General features: G+C 43.9%; 1 protein-coding gene across 7 annotated transcripts in view; it reads left to right on the top strand.

Moving 5' to 3' along the window:
- Window positions 1-20,633, top strand: part of LOC119175044 (uncharacterized) — an 86,978-nt gene that overhangs the window by 23,007 nt on the left and 43,338 nt on the right. For 2 of the 7 annotated variants that reach the window (XM_075894808.1, XM_075894806.1), the window contains exons 7-13: window positions 1,088-1,237; window positions 4,908-5,048; window positions 8,757-8,918; window positions 12,497-12,640; window positions 13,967-14,134; window positions 16,924-17,070; window positions 19,496-19,684. In XM_075894808.1, the coding sequence (XP_075750923.1) occupies window positions 1,088-1,237; window positions 4,908-5,048; window positions 8,757-8,918; window positions 12,497-12,640; window positions 13,967-14,134; window positions 16,924-17,070; window positions 19,496-19,684 (1,101 nt within the window). The remainder of the gene's footprint in view (window positions 1-1,087; window positions 1,238-4,907; window positions 5,049-8,756; window positions 8,919-12,496; window positions 12,641-13,966; window positions 14,135-16,923; window positions 17,071-19,495; window positions 19,685-20,633) is intronic. The other 5 variants (XM_037426218.2, XM_075894807.1, XM_075894809.1 and 2 more) reach the window with 4 other exon arrangements.

Here is a 20,633-nt window from a genome sequence, read left to right as displayed (position 1 = left end):
GCAGCCAGCCTTGCTAAGCGGGGTGACATCTTGCGAATGTTGTGGGTGCGGTGTGCTCGGGAGCATGCGTGGCCTGACAGACATGACAACCTGATGAGAACTTGTTGTTGGGCGAGTTGGTGATTACATGGCTTGGTGATTTTAGCGCTATAAAAGAGTTACAAATGTGAAAGACGGACGACAAAGGGGTGCTACTGATGGCTGATTTATTGCAAAGGCTGCAATGAACTATAACCATAACGGTGCGCAGACGCAGCGGGCGCATATCACGGTTACATCCCGTATCAGGCTACGTGTGTGTGTTATCAAAAGACCGAATGTCGTTGCTCTACAAGCAGATGGACGTGTCACTGACACAGTCACTTGCTTTTTTTTTCTTCTTCACATGGCAGGCCTGCCGCAGCTGATTTGTTTTGGCTTTTACGTAGAATCTTGGTCTCACGAAATGTCGGCCCACATGTGTGTCTTCGGCAGTGGGACGAAAGATGGACACCATCTGCGTTTTTTTTTTTTAATTTCGCGCATGCTCCCTTAGCACTCTCTGTTCTCTGTCTCACATGCGTACTTTTATTTTGTAGCGCTAGAATCAACATGTTATGCCAATCTGGTTTTGCGGGAGTGACAGCGTTAAAAGGTGCACTTGTTGTTTAACCGAACATCTGCCCGCTCCTTCAGGGTGCTTTTGCTATCTCGATTCCAAAGGATGACGTGTCTAGTCAGGCGCTTTTGGAATACAGATGCTGAAAGCGCCTTGAGGGAGCGTGCTTCGTCGGTCAAACTAGCTCCCCTTTCAATATTGACGCGTGTCATATTGACGCGTGTGAATATTGACAATATTGTCTATTGTGCAAAGCACGTCAGCATGCCTATTAGTACGCGCATGCTCATGAGAAAACCACGTCAGAACGCACAACTTCCGCAAGGTGTCGCCCCGCAGAGCAAGGCCGCCTGCTCGAGTGCTGTACACATATCTGGACGCACTTCGGCACTCGAGAAACCAGCGTCGACAGATTAGTCCCGTAAATGCCTTAGCCGGCCGCGGTCATGTATAACGAGGGCAACCACCGCACAATCGCTGCCCGAACAGACGTTGACGAATGCTCGGAGGGGCTGGACGACTGCGACTTGGACTCTCAAAGCTGTCTCAACACGCACGGCGGCTACCAGTGTCTTTCCAAGAAAAGCAAGGAATGCCCTGGTGGATACGTCTGGAAGGACGATGCTGCAGCGTGCGTGGGTGAGTAAATCACTCGTTTCGCAGAGGGGACTAATGAATTTCTGGTTTATATGGTTTACTTTAGTCTTGAGATGAAAGCCTGAAAAGATATACAGCCGGAATGGAAGGAAGGTGCTCTCTTTGTCTTCGTCAACCTGTTTTTTTTTTTTTGCAATGATTTCCTAAAACTTGAGTAGGCTGTATGAGACAAGGGATTGTGCATTATCAAAGGGAAGACTAATTGAAGCTGCGACTTCCATTTGCACCTTTATACTAGTGGGTCTGTTCGATTCACCTGCCCCACATGAATTAGCTCACGAGTGCTGCACATTGTCATTAGTCTCAGTGATGCAGTAATGACGACCTCTGAGCCATACTATTCGTTTCAAAAGGTGCAGGAGGGGTGCAGCACTAGTTCAAAATATTCTTGCCCCTCTTACGCAGACGGAGCCGGCCTAGATCAATCGTGCGTACGCAGCACTGAGGCGTAGGCGCCGTATATATACCCGCCTCTACTAACGTGTTAAAGAACCCCAGGTGGTCGAAATTTCCGGACCCCTCCACTACGGGGTCTCTCATAATAATATGATGGTTTTGGGGACGTTGAACTCTATATATTATCCTCATCATCTCTACTAGCGTAGTTTGTTTTGCCAACATGTTTGCTCCTACTAAACTGTTCACACATGCGGTTTGCGATCGGTCAGTGTTAGTTCAATGGTGTAAATGAGCTAACCGAAATAAGACCGGCACCTTGCTGGCATATTGTCATTTGTTTGTGGTGTCTCACTGTGTCTGCACCGCTGAACTCGTGCTGCACAATTTCTGAACCTCTCATGTACAGCCATGAACCGGTTTTTCCTGGTGCAGGTGAATCTAATGGACCCACCGTCGCGGGCGTATTGAAACAGGAAAGCAGGGGTTGATGTCTTCCCCGGCACATTAGCATTTTTTTTCCTGCTTCTCACCCAAAACGATTGTGCGCCGTACAGCAGGGGTTTAACTCTTACCTCACCTATAGAAGGCCACAGTCACAAAATTTTTCTCGCACGAGGGCCAGGATAATGAACAGCTATGGTTAAAGAAAAAGTATGGTGGGGATAACAAATTGAAAGAGCACATTTATCATATTACATATACGGATGATTCCTGGAGGAAATTCGGCATCAGTATTTGAAAATCATATCAATGCAGATTTTCATGTTTAGAAAAAATTTATTTACAGCATGTACAGAACACAAAGGCTTCATACCATTCCAGTAACAGGGCACATGTGTGTGTTTAGAAAAAGTGGTTAACGATTTAGAGTACTATGTACTCTACTATGGGAGAGCGTAAAGCCGTCCCATGAATGCATGAACCTATACAAAGACTTAAATGTGGATCTTGATTTTGAGGTATATAGCTTTTATTTCATGGTCGTATTTCAACACATGGGGGCCCCATGGAGTGCTTCAGGAAAAGATACGTTTCAGACCAGTACCGTTTCAATAGCATACCCGAACAATGCGTTGTTAATGGCAATATAGCGACCACCGTTCAAAAAGTCACAAACATTTTATTTGTCATTGGGCCGTGGGCCACGTGTTTGAGACCCCTGCCACAGAGGATTGTTCGTAAATGGTGTGTGTCAATATTGGCACGAAGTGTTTCGAACACTTCTTGACACTTCATATCAGTTTTGGTGATGAATCTCAATTGTTTTTCATGGTGATTTTTACCCACTTTTTATTATCTGTTTGAGAATAGTCGCCGTGTACACTCCGAAGCATAATATTTAGCAAGTAAACACCAACTGGACAGTAGACTCGCCCAATTTCTAGTTGTATCTTGGAACTTGAAAGGTTGTACTATTTCAAATGCTTAAAAAAACAACTAAAGTGCATCTTTTTCTATCACGACGTCTGTTTGCTGACGCAACTTACTATCGAATATCCGCACTAGGGCGTAAAACAATGTCTAAATTTAAATGATTCGACAAAGTAGTCAGTTGCAGTAGAATGGAGAGCAATCCAAAAACCGCCTTTTTTACGAGTGAAGAGCCAGGTTTGACGCGCCACATTGTATGACTACTTCTAAACACTATCGTTTTTTTTTTTTTGTTCCGGGAGATTCCCAGAACTATAAAATGGAACAGCGGAAAGGAATAAAATGGAAAAGGAATTCACCTTCATGGTACAAAGTGTTGCCTAAATATGTCAGTATCAGCGATGAGCTAACTTATGCAAGTATGGTACAGGCCTAACCTGATGTGACTTGGATATTCATGCTAGAGGATTAGACATTTGTTTTTCGGCCATGATTCCGCTACAGCGCTATTTTTCTAGAAAATAAATAAAAATATGAATAACTTCGAAGCACTCAACCTTTTATTGTGACTGACGGGTGCTATTCGTATCAAAAACGCTGGATTAAACTCGGCACACACTACAAATCTCTGTCGCTGTTAGTTAATCTAGCATGTGTTAGCCAAGTGTTGGCCAATTGAGCATGTGTCTAATTTTTTCTTCTCTTTCGTTTCTCACTTTTTGCCATCATGTCTGAAAAAAAGAAAAAAATGAATGATTAATATCCACGAAGGTGCGGACGAACTTTAATGCAAGATTTCTTTAAGGCGCAAACATTCCCGTCAATCCCTTGAATGCTCCCAATACCTTTCATTGTTCTTTTTGTTCTACCGCAAAAATCTCACAACGTCAATGTGTGCAAGAAAACCTAATCAATGCTCTTGTTCATGTTACCATTCACAATATTAGCTACTTGTGCCCGAAACCTTAGAATTCAATACTGCCTTTTCAATACTAGCCTAGCAGTTACTTTTTACAACGTGTAAAAAACATTTACATCATATGATATTTGGTCGAACTATTGAAATAAAAAGCTAGCAGTAAATTTAATGAGCACAAAATGTGAGCAAAGATGAACCTTTGGGATGTTTGGGACACATTATTTTGATGTGCACATTAGAAAGGAACACTTCATTTATTGTATGCGTCAATATTGTCATAATTTTCGTACGTATACGCCTATAACAAAGATCAGACTTGTTACTATGTACTTGTGCAGATTTCCTTTATTACCGCTCAAAAGTTCGGAGGCGGTACTCAATAAACAAATTTTTTATATGGCGTAAGCGTAATTGGGCTCATTGGACGATTTCTGTTTGCCAGTTAGCTGTCTTCTCGTCGAAAAATTTGCTAATATAGGCTCTGTCACTTATTCCCTTGAACATATACATAGATGCAGCAATTCGTTTCTAAGAGGCGAACAATGCTGTTTTTGAAATTAAAAGTTCCCACCTCGCATACAATGGCAATACGCGCTCTTAATGATTTGTAGCCAAGAAGGGTTCAGCTTTATAAATCTTTTTGTTCATGCCATCCTCGAAATCGGAAGCACTGAAAAGGTTACAGAATTTGTTGACTCGCTTCATGTTTTGCGATAAGCAGAGGAAACATTTGCCGCGCTGCACATCAATAATAACGTATAAAAGAAGTGTCCCAAAGTTAATCTCTGAGCTTACTCGAATTATTTTTCTTCTTAATCAAGGAGACTCTACATCCACTTATATGCTGTGTGCAGTATACCAGTGATAGCAATACTTTGTACGACGGGAATTCTGCGTTGCGCATTAGCGCCTCAATGAAAAGAGAAGTGCGGCCGCACATGCTTGTGTGTTGTGTGTGCGTAGACGTAGACGAATGCGCCGAAGACTTGAGCGCTTGCGAGGCCGATCTCGAGGAAGAGTGCAAGAACACAGTCGGCGGCTACGTGTGCGACCCGATCTGTGGCCAAGGCCTTCGCTACAACAGCCTCTATGCCAAGTGCCTCGGTAAGCGAGCGTGCGCTGTCACCGATGCCTGCATAGCGAACAGGCGAATGCGTGCCCGGTGTCTTGGGGTGTTCTTACCGTGTATACGCTGGTCTCTCCGAGTATTTGAGGCGGGGTATTACAACCATTGCAGCTGCGCAGGTATATCATTGCCATCGACATATTTCGCTTACGTCGACCCTCCTCGGTGGTTTAGTGAGTATGGTGTTCGACTGCTGATCCACAGGTCGCGGGATCAAATCCCGGCCGTGGTGGCCGAATTCTAGATGCAGGCACAAATGTCTCAGCCCATGTTCTTGAATTAGCTGCACGTTAAAGAACCCCAGATGGTCAAAATTCCCAGAGCTCTCGACTATGGTGTCTCGCATAATTATGTTGTGATTGTTGGGATGATAAACCCCAGTTATTATTATTATTACTTGTAGTCAAGTTGTGAAGCTGTGAATGCTTTCAGAAATGGTGCCGTTTTTCTGCGTCAGTAGAAGACAATGTTAAACCAAGCACACTATTTCAAGTTTGGAAAGCATCTGGCGCCTTAAAATGGGTGATTTATTCCCTGTTTTTTGAAAGCATAGTGACTGTAACTGAGTAGTTGTACTTTTATGCGTGAATGCATTTCGGGAAGCTCGTGACTTCTATGCCTATATTATTTTGTTTTGATCGTGTGATCAAAAACGCTGGACGATTTATTAACTTTAGTTTTGTGCCACTTGTTACTGTGTAGAACCGCCGCTTCTCCTCCTAGTTTGTGATCACTGGTGGGCCCACGGACGCAAATGTAAATTACGTAAAGAGCAAGTTTTCGCGAAACTTGCAACCAAACAAGGAAATAACGCGTGTTCTCTGTATACTTCGGACCAATAAGCCTACATAGGTCAGTGATCTCTACACTCAGCTACATTGATAATCAATGTAGCCAGCTATTTTAGCAAAAAAAGTTTACTACATGCAGTAGTAGTACTGCATGCCATTGAGAATCTGATCCTTTGATTATCAAGTTCCACAATCACCGGCTTTGTCTGACAAGCTTCAAGACGCAGTGCTAGACATTACGGCATAGTGCGCCTATTCGAAGACTGGCTTAATTCTGCTGAATGCTCATCCGCCGCTATATATTTGGTGGTTCTACCACGTGGGAGCCGCAACCATGAGCTTCACGACCTCTTACGAGGAATATTTGCTTGATTCGTGATGCCCATCCTGCCAGCCAACTGACAGCTAGGTAACAAATAGGAACGGTAGATAATTTAGGATATGCAGATATACTGGTTGAATCCTGCGATAATACTAACTTGAGCCTTGAACAGATTGTCCATTACAATTGCGATTTTTTCGATGCACTGTCTGCAAATGCGTCAAATTCACATGATGTGGTTCCGAGGCATTCAGTATTTCATTGAAGCATGGAAATAAAATATAAATTTTTGGTGAGCTTCATAGGATATATTTATCAAACATTTAATAAACGTGTAAGTATTCTGCAATCGGTCAGCTTCCATTCTCGCATAAAAAAATTAACTATATTAGGCGCAGAGTCCATGCACAGTCTGCTTTTTTGTTGTTGTATTCGTTTGGAGTAAAGAAAAAAAATCTTGACGTTGGTCTCTGGAACGCAGCACATCAATCAAATCGATTGTCGTACATGGTAGTGTGCCCAGAAAAGTGACCCTCTGCAGCAATGCACAACAACACGGTGAAGGTAAATTATTGCTCGTAGTCCACTCAGGAAGCGTGCACAAACTTGCGCGCTGAGTTTCAAACCACTCAAAGAAACACGTGGAGTGTGACGCACCTCCGAAGTTGATGTGCCCAAGTGTGGGCACCTTCACTGACCGAGAGGCTGTAGAGCGCTGCTGTTCGTTAATCGCGGCGAATCACTTAACTGACACGTCTCTGTTGAGATGCACTTTGTCAAGGACATAGGGGGAAGGTAATTCATCTTCTTGTCTGAGTCATTCCAGCAAAACAGGTGAATGATTTGGTGAGTATTTGCATTGATCACTCGTGAAAAGGGACGCAGGTATAGTTAGAATAATCGGTGCGTCAAGCTCCTTATTTAAAATAGGGTGTTCGAGAAAAAAAACTGCGCCAAGATAGATGTGGATGAGCTTGCTAAGTTCAGTGCTCATTACAATGTGGCATTAGAATAAATAAGGGCCTAGCGAACACAAGTCATGCTTCCAAATTGGAGCTTTCCGTATTCTAGCCAATCAGTGCACAGTAAATGTATCCGAAGCAGTGACGATCGGCCATCGGTTCTCGACCGGCGCAGCTGCGATGCAGAGCGTAAACTTCGTCTTATACCTCCTAGAAACTCGGAGAGTCAGCCACGGTACCCATTGAACTCGGCATCATGCATTCTCTGTCTTTGCTTTTTAAATGAACAAAATCATCTTGTGTGGAACGATTTAGTGTTTTATTTTACTACGTGAGCTGTATATAAAACCTAGGCTCCAAATATCTGTGTCGGCAAGCGATTGTTGCTTTTTACCGTGAATTCGGACGTGTAATATGCCTGTGCGTTTTCCTGAGACGTCTTTCAAGACTTCAGCAGCTAGATCTGTACAACTGGCCATATTGATTAAGGGATGAGAGGTATCCTCCTCAACCACAGAAAGGAAGTTAACTTATCTCGAATTTATTTTGCTCCTGAAAGCTCTTAAAAGGAAGAAAGATTTATTTAGTAAGAACAGTAAAAACATGGGAAATTTAGTTCTTTAGTAATAACTTTAATATGCTAAAATGTCTGTATATGTTGTAAAATTGTTAACTGTCATTTAGAACACAGATTGTACACAAAAAGTTATTACAACTTCATTGAAGACAATTAAATAGTTTTGTCACACATACTGTGTAAAGAAAGCGCTGCGAGGATGAGAAAGAAGTTTGAGGGGAAACATCATAATTAAATTCACCTTGTGTCACATATTCCGGACACGGAGCACCACGTCAGTAAGCTTAAGTAACGATATACATCTCTGCGGCGAAGACCACTGCTCATTTACAAATACCTCAAAAGTATATAGCACAACTAGGCTACGTTTGACTTTTCCAGCGTAGCGGGAAAACAATGAGATCGAAAGCTGAAACCATACGGCCCAAACAGAAAAGCACCGACACGCAAACTGCGAGGCTCTCATGAAAAAGTGTGTAAGCTTGTCTGAGCTCCGACTTGCATCCGAGACGAGATGGTCACTTGCCTCACTCTGAACTCACACTTTGCATATAGGAATGTGAAAAGGAAGGATAAGTTAATAAACTAATAGAAAAGAATGTTCGTGTGACACGTGCGATCATTTCGTCATCCCTAAAGCGTACCACCTCAACTGTATAGCCATGGGTCGACGTGAACAATGGGTTTTGCGCTAAAGACAAAGTTTCACCTAGTAAACTTATCTTCTTCTGGACTAGTTCTAGCCTTGAAGAAGACACGTTCATTTGGTGAAACGTAGGCTCGAGCACAGCGCCCCTGTTTCTGGATTTTAATCGCAAGTTTTCATCTTCCCTTTCCTGCCTGTGTCAGCGTAACGGCATGTTGTGTTACCTTTGTGTTGCCGGCACAGGAAATTCACCTTAGAAAGCGGCTGCTATGTGAACAGCGTTTTAGAACTCTTTTCGAACAGCCTGTTTTGTTGTTGAAGACTCAAAATTGGTGACTGCACGTTTTCGATGAGCTCATGCAAATAATGAGTGTCCTTGGCTCGCCAGACATCGACGAATGCTCCCAAGGCAGCCACAACTGCGGCTCGTCGGCGCTCTGCGTCAACACGGACGGTGGCTTCCAGTGCAAGAGACGCGACGTGAACGTTGGTCGGGCCGCGCTGTGCCCGCAAGGATATCGGTACAGCCGGCACACGCGACAATGCCAAGGTGCGTAAGCAGCATTTTTCTCTGTTTGAAATTATTTACTGCCAAGGCTCCCTTTTTGCTAATCTTTAGAAACGCTGGGCTAACAGTGTCTGCTGGGCTCTGCCAATCAAATCCAATGTGGCTTTCGCAGGAGTGCGTGTTGTAACTTTCATATTTTGTCTGCTGGACAGGAGGTGAGCGCGGCTCGTCTCCTCTCGAATGTTTTTTTTTTTTTCATAGATGCCAAATTAGCGACGCTGATATCACGCGAAACGACGTCAAGAACTAGCTAGATTTAGAGCTGCCAGGTCACGTGACGAGACGTCTTTGCACTGGTTTGAAACATGTTTTCAAGATTTAAAATACGTTTTGGCCTCACGCACATCTTTGATGGCACGAGAGCAGCCTTTTTGGACAATGAATTACAGCGGACGCATTTCTCCGCAAGTTTGGAATATGTTATATAATATATCTCTAGATTCGTAACAAGTGTACCTACGACGGCCATTGAGCGTCTTTAAAAAATGACTGAATTGTAAGCAATTCGTACCAATAATTGGGGAACAGTTATGATCTAAAATTTATTGATAACCATCGTATCTGAAGAAGGGTCTATATGTTTATTACTATTGATAGAACAAGGATGCGTCGAATGTGGTATTGTCACAGGGCAGTGCCGCATACCCTGGTCATACGGCTAATGAGTCATTTGCATAATTTTTTAAGAGGATGCTTTTCTAAGCGAGTGCTGGCACCATAAAGAGGTGAGGTATAAGACAAACGAAAAAGAAAGAAACGGTAATAGCATGAAAATAATGCCATGTATTCCACGTATGTCACGATATATTAGACGTTGTCTTGGTTCTGTCTCGGTTATTTTATGAAGTTAGTAATTACCGAAATTGGCAACACATCACAAAGGGGGGTTCATTGTAAGCGTAGCGCGACAAACGAAGACGAAAGAGAAGACGACCATGCAAGACAGGGTGTGCCAAAAATGCAAACAACTCGGAGCATAAAAATTGTGTCATGAATGTCATGATATCCATGATGAAAAAAAGCGGAGAAAGAGAAAGAAATGGTGAAAGAGAAATAAAAGAAGCAAACTTTCTTCAATTTTTTTCGGGCAAACAGCACGCCGAATTACGACATGAAGAAAGGAGTGTGCAAACAAGCACAGAATAACACAACTTGGTTTATTGACGCATGAAATCAGCCTCCATAGCAGTCCTAAATTTGTCCCTTCAGGGGTTTGTGCAGTTTTACTGAGTATACTTGTCAACCTGTACAACTGGAACGCTGCTTGAAAAGGAACAAATATATATGCACAAAAAGAATGGAGTGAAGGAAATCAATACAGGGAAAACAAGAGCTGTCGGCGAAACACTATTCTATTCTTTGTGACGAAGAGATGCTAGTCACTTCGGACGTCGGCTGAAACACTATAAGAAATTGAATCGTTTTTTAAACGAATTTTGAATGGGCAGCAGCCGTTTTGCACTGTATTATTCATAGTGTGAACTTCGCATCCACATTTGCAGTGTACGTTATGAAACGTAATTATGGTGCCCCGCCGCGGTGGTCTAGTGGCTAAGGTACTCGGCGGCTGACCCGCAGGTTGCGGGTTCAAATCCCGGCTGCAGCGGCTGCATTTCCGATGGAGGCGGAAATGTTGTAGGCCCGTGTGCTCAGATTTGGGTGCACGTTAAAGAACCCCAGGTGGTCAAAATTTCCGGAGCCCTCTACTACGGCGTATCTCATAATCATATGGTGATTTTGGGACGTTAAACCCCACATATCAATCAATCAATCAATCAATCAACGTAATTATGGCTTCGCAACAAATGAGGAGATAGTTGGCTACTTACTCGTGATGATCGCAGTTTGACCCTGGGGGACGTCACGGTGTGCTCCGCCGCGAAATTTCTGCTATGGTCGTGTGAACGTGGCCTCCGCGATCGGCTGCCGGCCGATCGCGGAGGCCACGGTGTGAATTATATTTAAGGAGCTTTTGCTGCAGTTTTAATGCTGACAGCCAAATGTTAGATTTTAAATATTGAAAACTTATTGGTAAAGTTTACCAATTTTTAATTACTTACATTTATATCTATAGACGAGTATAATAGGAAAATATTGAATATGTCATTCGAAGGAACGCGCCGCCGCAACGCGCCTGCTAAGTTGCACACGGCCCTGCGCTGTGAATTCTGCCGACAGCGACTTTACCCAAAAGAGGGTAGAAAAAAAGGATAAAGCGTGGTAAATTATTTACCGACGAAAATGGCACATTTACCGGTGCCACTACTTCCCACTATTGACGTCAAATTGTTTGGTACTCCTAAACAATCAGTCATTCGCTCGAGTATTACATCTTCAACCCTCCGATTTACTGATTGCGCACGCGTTGATTTGACGTGACAGCTTTATACAGCCAATTCTGGTGTCTGTATTGGTGGCATGGCTCGTGAGCGAAGAATAGAAAAAAAAAGCTTAAAAGACGCTTGAGCTTCGCCTTCAAGAAGAGAACGCGATAGCGCAATAGTTGACGTCTCCTTCTTGTCTGGCTGAGCTAATGTCTACTGCCAGTTCAAAGGGCCCACGGCGCACGACTCTTTCTTTTGCGAATTGGTGACGTAAGGCGATGGGTGAATCTGCACACTTTTTTGATGCTATTACCGATGATAAGTTACAATCAAGTATGCCTGCACACTTTGTAATTGAACCAGCCGTACCAGCAATTCACATTTTTTGACGCTTGGGGCGAATTTCCGCTTCTGCCACGCAGTATTACATGCGTTACGGACTCTCCTATACGTGACATTGATGTGCTTTTCCCGAGGTGGTTTCAAACAATGGCATTGTTCTGTGGTAGAACACCTACTTGTTACGCAGAAGACCTGGGTTCGATCCTCACTCGAATCGAAGATTGCTAATACTTGAAGTAGGATGGCAGACTAAGCGAGTTGGTTGAAATGGATTGTTATTAGTAGCGCAAAAAACGGGACTAAGAAAAAGACACACGACGATGTTGTGTGTGTCTCTGTTTTGTTTTTTAGACCCATCTTTCGCGTGGTTGTTTAAGTGCAATGTTGTTACTTATTCTATTTGCACCTTTCTGGGTTCTTCGCTTATTTTTTTTTCCCCTATCAACGAGAGATGACGACACTGATGCTTGCGCTGTCACTGAAATTCGAGCACTGGCGTGGCTGCGTAGCAGAACTGCTTTCCACAGAGAAGCCCCATATTTTATTCCCGCTCTAACCGAAGATTTTTGTTATTCATTTATTTGCATCTGTCTCGAATTTTCGCTCAATGACAACGACGGTTTTTTGTGCACAACCACCAATGCCGAAACCACCAGAATTTCCGCAAAACGATCATTTTGAGGTTGTAATGTCAAAATAGTAAGTTTTAGCGAAAATCGAGTGCAGTCATTTTGCGTGGACGTCCGTTGTTTGTTCGCGGTGTGGAGGAGGCGTTCACCGTGGTGCAAGGCGTGGCAAAGGTTTGAGAACGCCGTGCGAGTGACGCCCGATTGCGCTGTCGCGTTCCTCTATAAAAGTTTAACAAAATTACTTTTTGCTTTTCGCTCAACACAGACACGGACGAGTGCCGGGAAGGCACGCACAATTGCAGCTTCTCCACGCAGAGTTGCGTCAACACAGCGGGCGGCTTCATCTGCCGGGATAGAAATGTCTGTCCGGAAGGATACCGCATGAACAAGAGCACCCGCTCTTGCGCTGGTGAGCTTCATCTGAGAATTTGTGTTTCCTAAGCTGGCCACTGCAGAGACAAGAATATTCGCGTTTATAAACTTAGCCGTGGAAAACAGTTCGTCCTTCTAAATACAGCTCGGTGCCCCACTGAAGCGTTCTTTAGCTTTATTTATTACAAAAATCATATTTTTAATTCGTGTGGGGTGAAGCACTTAATTGTGTGCTCTAAAACTGTTTTTTAAATTACTTGGTGACATAGCAATATCAGGGTGGCCTGTCATATCATAAAGCCGCTGAAAACCATGCTTGAAATCCTGATCAACCGTATACGCGATAGCAAAGCGTACGGTTTTCGAGATCGGGTCATTTCTTATGAAGCCTTTACCAGGATCATCTCACTTTTGCTACCGCGTAACCTGGTACATTAATAATGAAGTCGTAGTAAGCAATACAGCAATGATATAGCATCACGTCACCCTGTCCATCTTCCGACCGTTATCAGCCACTTCATCGCTTGTTCCGCATGTTCCGTGTGATATAACCCGTCTGTGGATAAGCTTCTAACTGCGGAAGTTGGAAAAACAAGTTATACGAAGCATTTCTCTGTCGTGTACGTTCTTCAAAAAAATGTTATCAGAATCTTAGTTTTTTTACTGTCGAAATTGTATCACTAGCAACCACTAAGCTGTAAATTTATGAAATAAACTGCCAGGTAAAATATCACCCTGCATGTTAAATCAATAAAAGGAGAACAGCGGCATTTCCACGTAATTCGTACTGTCCATCTTTTGTTTTACACGGGCTTACCACGGTGGCTTAGGAAGAGGGTGGTTGTTGTGGTTAAATACCACTTCCCCGCTTCCTCCTCCTCATCGAAATGATCACACATACAAGTGAATATACTCTAACACACAAACATGCAGTAACGTACATAAAGTGAGGTGGGCACTCATTTCTGGCTACGTGGCTTAGCGCGCATTTACGAATGCATCCTCATCAAGGTCACCGTAATAATAATCATCAGTGTAACTACTCCCAGTGCAGGACAAAGGCCACTGCCACGTTCTTCCAATCAACCCTGTGATGTGTTTGCTGGCATCACGTTGTACCGGCAAGTTTCTCAATTTCATCTTTGCACTTCACTTTCGGTGTACCCCTCGCGCGTTTTTCTTCTCTTCGAATATAGTCTGCTATCCTCAATGACAACCGGCTATCCTGCTTACGCGCTGCGTGCCCTGCCCACGTCCATTTCTCCTTTCGCAAATGCTTACGAAAATTCGCCACTGCATTTAACATATCTGAAATGTACGTTACTAAAAAGTAATGCTCAGTGCTCCCTCGCTGTCCTTGCAGATATTGACGAGTGCAGCGAAGGCCGATACGTGTGTTCCCAGAGGGGAACACGTTGCTTGAACACGCCGGGAAGCTACCGCTGCGTCAACAAGGCGCGCTATCAGTCTTGCCCGGAAGGCTGGCGCTACGATCTTCAGGTCAAGGGATGCAAAGGTGCTGCCCACATCTGTACGCAAAGCGAGCCACCTCGATCCTCGACGCAAACCGTTACGCTGGCTACTCTTGGCTGGGCAGCTTTCACGGCCGTTCTGAACCGGCGGCCGTGGGTGGCGAAGACGGGCTTGGTGCTTCGGAGCTTCTTGATGCATATTACCCTATAGCAAGAAGCATTTGGATTGGGTAGGCCACGTGGGAGTGTTTCGCTGCTCATGCAGATCTCCTCGTAACCATCTCCTGGCTTCGCAACACGCACGGGGCTGCTAACTCGTCCTTCTTGATTATCCTGCATAATAAGGCCACGTTTTGCTCTACGCTATTGCTATTTCCTTCACAGCTTGTGCCCTTGGTCGCTTTGTTGTCGTCGCGGGTGGGTTTCATTTTCGGAGGCACGTGGTGGACCAACCAATCGAGTTAGAAGTGACCGGGAACTATGCCACGAAGAAAGAAACAACTTGCGACCCTGTAGTTTCTGTGTAAAGCTGTTGCACAGACAGAAGGTTGCAAACTTTTCACAGCTTTTTCTTCCGAGGAGAACAGAAAACTTGAAAAAAAAAAACAGACCAACTTCATAAAGCGTGAAACAGACGAAGACTAAGGGATAGGACTGAAGGTGATCTTTCAACCGCTGCCTATTTGAGAAGATCCCACAATTGTGCTCTTAGAATTAGGTGAATGTTCAAAGATTATCGTGCAAAAGATAATGTGACATTGTTACAAGTGTAGAATTTAGTTATACTAAAATAGCGTACAGATGACTAGAAGCATGTACATTCAGTTAAAACAAGATATATTTCAATCAATTTACTAACGTGACAATCATTAAAAAAAAGTCACCACCTTATTTTCTTCAGGCGCCAATGACGAACAGCTGGTGGTGCACTTGTCACCTGAATTTTTTTTTACAGAAGCTGTTTTGTGTTCTACTTTTAATCTTCATTTCCTAAGAAAAACAAAACCACAGCAAAGTTTGTGTTCAAACTTTGCACGTTTAAGGAACACTGTCAAGATGACCCAACTCGTCCGAATCAAAATATTGTCGAAAGTTATATTTCAGTGAAATTAAAAGGGTTATTTCAAGGTTTATTCTGGCAACATATATTTTGTTTCACATTTTCTTTCTTAAAGAAGAACCTACGTGTTTTAAGCAAATAGAAATGAGCCTGGAAGATCTGATGGTAGAAAGTCCATGTCATTAGTCGTTAAGAACTGCTTTTTCTTTAAAGAACCAAGTTTATAAAAAATATATACACTAGTTTATACAATGATTACACTAACTTTTAAGATATCTTTCCCGGAAACCCACTCAGAGGCTTTCAGCTAATTAGTGTTTTTGAAAACTTGACACCGCTCCCCACCCACCATTCATAAACCACTGCGTGCATGAATGTATGCTCTGCGCTATTCTCCCAATTTTTCTATAAATGCATTAGTATAGTTCACATGAACTACAATCTTCACGAGCGTTTACGTGATTATGGTTATTCAGTAGGGTGCACAGGAATGCATTCTGTGCGCTGAAATTGCCATTGTGCCTTTAGGTTTTCCGAATCGGCTTCACTCGAAGAACCATTGCCGAATTCGCAACAATGCGCTGAACACATTTATGGAGTCCCCGCACAGTTTGTCAATATATTAGCTTTATTTATTGAGCACATGGATAAATGTTCAGGCATTCAATGATCTGCTACGAACTTAAGTACAGGTCCCAGCAATTATATATAATCGCCGAATATTTCCGTCTTTATATCGCGCATTGTAGTTTATTTATTTATGTCATTCTTACACGCCTCTACTGCAACTAGTTTAGACAGAGGCACGAAACAGCTTGTCGACATAACCATTACGAAGAGAGAATTGCCCACTTTGTTGATAAAACCTTTACGCATTCAGTTCAATTTATTCCGAGCAATCAGCAAAACATCAGTTGCTTTTCTTTCAATACACTTGGCTTTTCCTACTTGGTATCGAAACAAGCAGATGCCATGAATCCAATTTCCTTTTCCCTAAAAACACGTTTTGTTTATTCGTATCTTTTATAAAAAGACAACAACCACGAAGCTTCGTTGGTAGTACTTGAAACATAATTTTGACGACTTGACAAAAAAAAGCTTATCCTACGCGTTGTGCGATCTACAAAAAATATCTGCGTGCTTCGCTGCAAATGTCGCTGAAAGACAGTTGCCTTCTAGTTTGATATAGATGCCATCTGGCAGCAATGACGGGAAACGAAAGCTTATGTAGAACGTGGAGCCACTGGTAGGTGGAAGCACCGTATCGTCTAAGCGAAGCGTAGGAAACGCCAGTTTTTTTTTTAATGCATAGCGTCACATTGTCAGCGGAACGTAAGAAACACTAGAGTTTTCAGAATTACGCATCTCTGCATGTTTAGTAAGAAACGCATCACCTAATCCCTAGGTGTTGATGTTGCACCTCATCTATGCTTAATATTTTTTTTTTGATCTACAATGTTCGCAAGTCTGAACGCAGCCACTAAATCGAGATGGCTGGGCGTTGAGCAAGGGCTTAAACGTTGGCCGGGTGGCTGATTTGGGTGACACAGACAAACAGAAAGACAGACAGAGCAAAATTTTTGCGTTGAAATATTCCGGAAAAGAGTATTTAAATAAAATTCTCAGGAGCAATAAGTCGGTAACCCACTGTTATTTCTTCAGCTTTTGTTCGCACTATTTTCAAGAATGCTTTACAACTTGTGCATTTTTAATTTCTTCGAATGCGGTGTTCCCCATTTTTAGGTAGATGTCTGAACAAATCTGAGAGCAATTTTTAATCGATTTCAGACGTTGACGAGTGTGCCGAAGGACTGAGTAGCTGCGCCAGTGGTGAAACCTGCGTCAACGGCCTGGGATCTTTCAGCTGTGTGCCGCTCTCAAACGGCGATTGTTCACCGGGGTATCGAAAGAACGCCGAGACTGGACGCTGCGAAGGTGACTTTGAACACTTAAGTACCTGCCTTGAGTCAATTTAAAAAGCCAAAATGCAACTTGTTCCGTGCGCCAGCATTGCTGTCAATGTGCTAAAATCAGCCAAAAATGATCAGAACAGGCACAAAAAGCACTGAAGACAAAACGGTGATTGAACGTAAGGACAGAAAACGAGAGGGGAAGAGAGGTGGGGGCGGGGTATGGAGAGAGACAAGATAGAAGACAGAACGAGGGGAACAAGGGGCTGATTATTTCGCTGCTCAGCCACTCCTTGAGCAGTCCACAACTCAAAAAGAAAAGAAAACAAGCAAAGAACACCGAAGATTAAGGAAACGTATAATACTATCACCCCTAAAAACAACTGCGTCAGTGCACCTTTGGGAGGAACGCAGCGCAAAGATTGGCACAAAGAAGGGCGACGCGTGCACAGTGCTGCTGATGATGATTATGATCATGATGATTATGACGATGATTGGGCTGTCTTCCTTGCTATAATTACCAAAGCGCCTAAGCTTGTACACTAACCCTCCGGTTTTTCTGAAAAGATTTGAGGCCATTCGCTAAAAATGAGACAAACTGCGTGGCCTCGTGTGTTACGCAATGACTTTCTTTCTATCGTGGCGCAGATACCGTGTTCGTTATTAGTCTTCTGCTCACAGCTTTTGTATATATCACCTTTGTTCGCAGTAAGCCGGTGGTTGTTAGTTCAGTGCCTAGTCATTCATTCTGTCACCATCTTGTCCCCGGTTTTTGTCCCCGTTCTAATACCGTATTTTCCAGCTCGGTTGGTCACAATCCTGCAGAAATTTCACGCCCGTGGGGTTGGCAGAGACCTGGATTCAGAATGACCAGTCTCTAGACACTGCGGATGACGCAGTGTTATCCATTAAGTCGCATTTCACTCAATGAAATTATATTGGCTATTTTAGCGGCACTGTAGCAACTTATTTTTGTACAACAATGAATGTGTCAGAAAGGGGTAATTCAGCTCGTTCAGTGTAACAGAAGCTGTCTGGAATAACTCTCTTTCACTGGAACGCTATCGTTCCAGTTTAAGTTGAATGCACACGATTCTCCCCACCAAAAGATAAGCGCGCGCGCACAAGCAGTTCTACAAGTTGTTATGCATTCTAGCACTATGAACCTAGCGGAATGTTAGGGTAGACGTGCGATACTTGCTGAAAAGCTTTTCAAAGGAATCAATCTAGCCGTCTTGATACGCACCATGTTGGCCTGGCCAGGCTATTATAGATCCATTAGCTTTTGTTCGCGTTTCAATAAATATATACATTGCGCTATTCTGGGAAGGCAGCGTGTCAGTACTGTTTTTCTATAATTCATGCTCTTTCTTCCGATGTAGCTTTCGTAGTAGATAGCTTGTCTGCTGAATTGTTTTCCACAGATTAGAATCACGTGGTACGAAAACAGCATTGCGGTCCTTCCCTGGTGATATACGCCGCCCGGTGGGCCTTCATGACAGCAGACAAGACGGAAAGTAGTCAATATGCTGCAATGACAAAATCGTCTCCACAAGGCGGCAGTCTTAGACGCTTTATAAAACGCATAAATTAACCAGGGACCTGCTAGTCGCAATGTATGATGTTTCACGTCCGAAAACCATGATGGGATCGAGTGACGCCACAGTTGAGAACCTCGGAGAGCTCGACAATCTAGTGTTCTTTAACGTGTATTGACATCACTGAGTACACGGGCCGCTATAATTTCGCCTCCACTGAAATGCAATCACCGCGGCCCGGATTGAACGCGTGATCGTCGGATTAAGAGCCGCAACCACTCGTCCAACGCTGCGGCCACACCGGTGACCCGTGTCGGCGTCGCACGTGAACGATGAGAACACGAATCACGCAAAGTTTCAGTCTCGTGTTGACATCACGATTTGACGTCACGTTATTACGTCACCTAGGCATCACAGATCGCCAGTGTTTATGACGTGACATGATGATGTCATCGCTTGACATCACTGCTTGGTCAAATTCCGGATGTAGTGCAAAATTAGGTGAGATGCGGAAAACTTACGATGTCTCTGATCCTGGAGGCATTGGAAAACCACGTTAGTTGCAGAGAGCTTTCGGGGGTGTGCACGAGAGGTTCAATACATCGACTAAGGGGAAGTAAATGGCATTCGCGTACGATTTGAACGAGACCAGAATTGTGTGAAATGGAAGAGGGGGGGGGGGGATGAACGCCCCCTTTCTTATAAAGTGAATGTAAGGTGCTCCCTAACCCTCTAATGCGCACACACCTACGACAGAGGCGGGTGTATAGCGGACCCTGTGAGTTTATCATTTCTTGGTCGTTGCAACTCTTACGATACGAGCTACCGTCCAATGTCGTTCTTCGTAACGTTGCAGTAAAGCCCTGTTCAGTAATGCATATGGATGACTTCAGCTGCTTCCCTCCCTGGCAGACATCAACGAGTGCGAAGAGTACACGCACAGCTGTGCGGGCCACCTGCAGTGCATCAACACCAGGGGCAGCTACCTGTGCGAGAGGCGTCCCGACGCGGTTGCCAGCTCCACTGGAGCCAAGGGAAGTCCAGGCGACCCCACGTGCGGTGCCGGTTATCGCACCGATCCGCTTACGGGAGCTTGCAGAGGTACTTTGGCATTTACGACAAATTCTAAAAACACGAAATACTGACAGAGTAGTAATGATACTATCTGGGGCTTAACGTCTCAAAACCACGATATGATTAAAGGAACGGCGTAGCGGAATGCTCCACAAATTTGGACTACCTTAACGTGCACTAAACCTAAGTAAATTTCTGCCTTGATGGAATATGCGGCTGGGATTGGATTCCGTGATCTTTGGGTCAGCATAAAGTGCAGTGGCTGCGCCGTCCTCAATTTAGGTAAAACCATCTTTGGGGTTTGAAAATAGGGTTCAACTTGAATTGAAGAAGACGCAGCGAGCGATGGAAAGGAAAAGGAAAAGTTTAACCTTAAGAGACAGGAAGGGAGCATATTGGGTCATGGGACAAAGGGGGTCAGAAATATCGTAGTTGAAACGAAGAAACATGGGCCGGCATGTAGCGCGCATGCATAGGCAGGATAACCACTGGTAATTAAGGGTAAATGAATGAATTCCAAGAGAAGGTAAACGCGAGACAGGAGACAGAAAATCAGGAAGTACGATGAGATTGATGTTTGCAGGTATAACGTGGCAGTATAGAGCACATGACTAGGTTTATTGGCGAATAGCCCTATGCCCTGCAGTGGACGTAGTCAAGAGGCCGGCTGCTCGCGTGCTATATTAGCCCCGAGAACGAACACTGACGTCGCTGCAGTCACTGTGAAGTGACGTCACGGCATGTACTCGCCCGCACCGCCGCCGACGCAAGCAGAGGGTCGCTTCCTTCCGAGCCCGCAGTGTACCTATATTCCACGATACGGTGGTGATTTCTCCTCAATTTCGTGGTGTAGATCCCGCAAGGTACAAAGTAAATATAATTATTGCTTTCAAACGTTGCCTAAAATGCAGAAAGTACCGAAAATATGGCTTAGGATTGGGAACAGTCGTCCAAACAGATGTTCCATTTTGAAAGT

This window comes from Rhipicephalus microplus, chromosome 5, assembly GCF_043290135.1.
Source record: "Rhipicephalus microplus isolate Deutch F79 chromosome 5, USDA_Rmic, whole genome shotgun sequence".
NCBI classification, from domain to species: Eukaryota; Metazoa; Arthropoda; class Arachnida; order Ixodida; family Ixodidae; genus Rhipicephalus; species Rhipicephalus microplus.
This window is presented reverse-complemented; position numbering and strand designations above follow the sequence as displayed.